The following is a 4,368-nucleotide window of genomic DNA, read 5'->3' as shown; positions in this document are numbered from 1 at the left end:
TCTCTCTCTCTCCCTCTCTCTCTCTCGCAGCAAGTAGTTTTGTGAAACGTCATTTATTTACGATTTCTCTTAATTGCACACGTAATTCTCTCACTCTCTAGACAGCAGCAGTTTAAACGTGCGTGCGTGCGTGCGTGTGTGTGTGTATATTTATATATATACATATATATATATATGTATATGCATGTATGTGTGTATTTTTAAATAACAAATGGAAACTTCTATGCCAAATACCCAAGACGTTGACAGTACAGAGCCGCCAGAAGATACTGTTGACGATGAAGTAGAAGCAAAACTATCACGTTATGAAAGGTAACAATAATAATAATTCTTTATAATTTTGGCATGGGGGCAATAATTTTGAAGGGAGCTGAAGCCCAGTATTTGACTGGCACTTTTTTTTTCTTTTTTTTTCATCGGTGAAGAAAGGATGACAGGCAAAGTCAACTTCGGCGGAATTTGAACACAGAACGTGAAAACAGACAGAATGTTTAACGGCATTTCGTCCCGCGTGCTAACGATTCTGCCAAATCATTGCTTTCATTGATAATAGTTTCAAATATTGGCACAAAGCCAACATTTTCGGGGCTGATGGCAAGTCGATTACATCAACTCCAGTGCTCAACTGGTATTTATTTTATCGGGCCCGAAAGGATGGAAGGGAAAGTTGACCTCTGCGACATTTGAACTCAGAACGCAGAGACGTGCTAACCACTCTGCCAGCTCACCCCTTTAGTGATGGTGGTGATGATGATGATAGCAACAACAATAATCCTTCTAATTTATACACAACTTCAGTAATTTTGAGAGAAGTATGGTAGAGGTTTGCAGTGGTTTCTTTCAGCTCGGCTCCACGGAAAATTTTCTTTTGCTTCTCAGTGTGGATATAATATCAATAAACTATTTAACTTTTCATGCACCAACTTTTCCTTTCTGTTGAAATAGCAATCAAAAGTGACTGCCCTTCCCATTACTCTGTCAGAATTTTGAACTTGTAAAAGGGTACTTTTCCTTTTTTTTTTTTTATCTTTCAAAACTTTGGATATTTACATTTTAAAATATGGAAAAAAGGGTGATAAGGTGGGTTTGTACAACGAACCATGAACATCAGTAAGGGTTTTAGCAGAATCGGATTTAGATATAAGCTAAAGTTATGGCTTAAATCCTCAAACACAGAAACTTCAAATTAAAAGGAATATATGTTATCAATTTTTGTGAAACTTTCCGGTCTGATTATTTGGATTTATTTATTTATTCATTCATTTGTTTATTTCTTAGGCTTAGTTTTCGGTTTGCGATTAGACCCGTTGTAACTAACTTAATTTAAGGATAATAAAATTGCAGAATATTCATCTTAACAGCCAGAATCAACTTATATGACAACAGTACTGGACGTTATATTAAGAAGAGCATTTTATGGGGAACTAATTACTGTATAATTCAACACAATACCCGAGTTGGCTGTCGTAATGATGATGATGGTAGTAATGATAATGATAATAATTCTTACACCTAAGGCACAAGACCAGCAAATTTGGGGGAGGAGGGGAAAGTCTATTACATCGAACTCAGTACCTAAGTTGTACTTATTTTATCGAACCCCGGAAAGAAGAAAGGCAAAGTCAACTCCGGCGGGATTTGAACTCAGAACGTAAAGACGAACGAAATGCTGCTAGGGATTTCGCCCGGCTTGCTAACGATTCTGTAAGTTCACCGCCTTAATAATAATAATAATAATAATAATAATAATAATAATAATAATAATAATAGTAATAATAATAATATATCATGCACATTCAAAGAACCCTCCTGGTTTAGTGGTACGGAACGTTCTTCTGGTAGTCATTTATTCTTTTACTTGTTTCAGTCATTTGACGGTGGCCATGCTGGAGCACCGCCCTTTATTCGAAGAAATCGACCACTGGACTTATTCCCTGTAAGCCTGGTGCTTATTCTATCAGGCTTTCATGCCGAGCAGCTAAGTCACGGGATACAAACACACCAACATCGGTTGTCAGAATGGTGGGAGGAGGACAAACACAGACGCAAACACACACACATAAAAATATAGTATATATATATATATATGACAGGCTTCTTTCAGTTTCCGTCTACCAAATCCACTCACGAGGCTTCAGTCGTCCTGAGGCTATAGTAGAATACACTCTTTAAAGTACAGAGTTGAATTTCGTGTATCCACCTGTTGGCAACTTTTCTTCTCCACCCATTTTGTAGGGGCTATTACCCATTTTTCTAGGCTCTTTTCACAGCTATAAACCGTTCGAAATTTGTATTAGTCTTTGTATGAAAAAAAAAGAGAAAAAAAGGAAGGGATTGGGTCTCGTTTGTAGTTTGTAGAGAAAACGTTAAACGTGCCTGAAAAAAAAACATGGTCTTTCCCCACCAACTGAAAGACATGAAGAACTATGAAAGAAGGTGAATAAGTACCAAGGTTGGGGGAAAGAAGAGAGAACTAACACTCGAGCTAGAAAAAAATCGATCGTATTTCAGTCTAATTGTCATTCACCTTGCTGCAGTCCACTCAGCTGACAAAAGCAAAAAATGAGTTGTACCTGTAATTCAAAGGAGCCAGCCTTGTCACATTCTGTGTGAGGCTGAATCTCCCTGAGAACTACCTTATGGTATGCATATCTGCGGAGTACTCAGCCACCTGCGCATTAAATTTATGAGGAGATTGTTCGATCATCAGATAACCAGGAACTTTGTCGTCGTCGTAACCGACGGAGTGCCATTTTTTAAAGAGTGAAAGGAAAGGAAATGTTTCATAGCGTAAGGTAAAAATGTCAAGTGTTTAGTATAAGCAGTGAAAGCCAAGATGAAATAATTGCTATTCCGTCGTGTATTCGCCCTCGACTCACGCTCAGTTTGATAACTACAGCCTGTGCGTCGATATTTATTTGGGGGCTTGGCCTCCAGATCTGCGAAACCCGCAAATGCCGCTGTTAGGACCGGATTAACACCCACCACGGGTCTTTTTTAAAACGGGGGCCACATTTTTCATTAACGAAACACTTTGAAACTTGGAACACTGGTAGAATGTGTCATATAAAATATCTTTTTCTCTTAGTCTTCTTAAAAAAAAAAAGAAATCCATAAATTATTCCATGTTAAAGTTGTCGTATTTCTGTAATTTCAACCAATCACTGACGTCCATTCAGCCGGTATACATTAAGTGCCGACTACATAAACAAACGATTCTGAAACAATTAACCCTAACCCTAACCCTAACCCTAGGGTTAGGGTTAGGGTTAGGGTTAAAGCAAATTTAAAATGAAAAAAGCAAATAAAACGAAGGTATGGAGATTAAATACGCTTTACATCGCTTAATCAGCCAAAGGAGTAAATATAAACAACTGAATACTTGTCAGTGATTGGTTGAAATTATCGAAATAAGACAATTTTTTACATGAAATAAATTCGAATACAAAAATATTTTTCTGTTCTATAACACAAAATAGATAAGTATACGAAGTTTGAAAGTCTTTCCGTACCAAAAACACTACGTAAAACATTAATGAAAAATGTGGCCCCTGTTTTAAAATAGATCCCCCATCACTAACGACTAAAAAGACTTTCCTGTCTCTATAAAGGTTTTTTCCCCCCGTTTTCTTCCAATCACTTGAAGGTTTACCTTGCTCCAGTCCACTCAGCTGGCCAAAATGAGTTGTAGCTGTAATTGAAAGGGGTCAGCTTTGTTATATTCTATGCGAGGCTGAATCTTGAGAACTACGTTAATGATATGCATGTCTGTGGAATACTCAGCCACTTGCGAGTTAATTTTATCCACGTGTGGTAATGAAAAGTGAAAGTGACATTCAATATTTGCTGTGTTTATGTATAAACTTTTCTTTGGATCTATGTATCTACTGTCTCTCTCGCTTTCTCTCCTCCACTTTCACTTCCTTTGTGTCCCTTCTCTCTCCCGCTTTTAACTTAACAATGTGTGTATGTATCTATGTGTCTACTTTACTTGCAATATGATTAACGTTTAAAAACACAAATCGAACGCCGTCATCACTCACTGTCTCTGTCACTCTCTCTCTTTCTCTCTCTCTCTCTCTCTCTCTCTCTCTCTCTCTCTCTCTCTCTTACTTCCTCTCTGAAACATTTAAAAACACAAAACGAACGCCGTCACAATTCACTGTCTCTTTCACTCACACTCTTCCTCTCTCACTCTCTCTTTCTCTATTACTTCCTCTCTGTCCTCCTCTCTTTCACTTTCTTTGAAGTAAGTGTGACACACACGCCAGGTACGTACAAAAAGAACAAATTGGCATATTAATATTATTGACAATCTCCCGACTGAATATACCATGAGTCGGCTGAACCTAGGAACACACACTGCAC

General features: G+C 37.8%; 1 protein-coding gene across 2 annotated transcripts in view; it reads left to right on the top strand.

Moving 5' to 3' along the window:
* The first annotated feature begins 41 nt into the window (after window positions 1-41).
* LOC106882869 (monocarboxylate transporter 12) overlaps window positions 42-4,368 on the top strand; it is an 87,936-nt gene continuing 83,609 nt past the window's right edge. The window contains exon 1 of one of the 2 annotated variants that reach the window (XM_014933681.2): window positions 42-312. In XM_014933681.2, the coding sequence (XP_014789167.1) occupies window positions 212-312 (101 nt within the window). In that variant the 5' untranslated portion in view covers window positions 42-211. The remainder of the gene's footprint in view (window positions 313-4,368) is intronic. The other variant, XM_014933674.2, reaches the window with a different exon arrangement.

The sequence above is a fragment of the Octopus bimaculoides genome, chromosome 24 (assembly GCF_001194135.2).
Source record: "Octopus bimaculoides isolate UCB-OBI-ISO-001 chromosome 24, ASM119413v2, whole genome shotgun sequence".
NCBI classification, from domain to species: Eukaryota; Metazoa; Mollusca; class Cephalopoda; order Octopoda; family Octopodidae; genus Octopus; species Octopus bimaculoides.
This window is presented reverse-complemented; position numbering and strand designations above follow the sequence as displayed.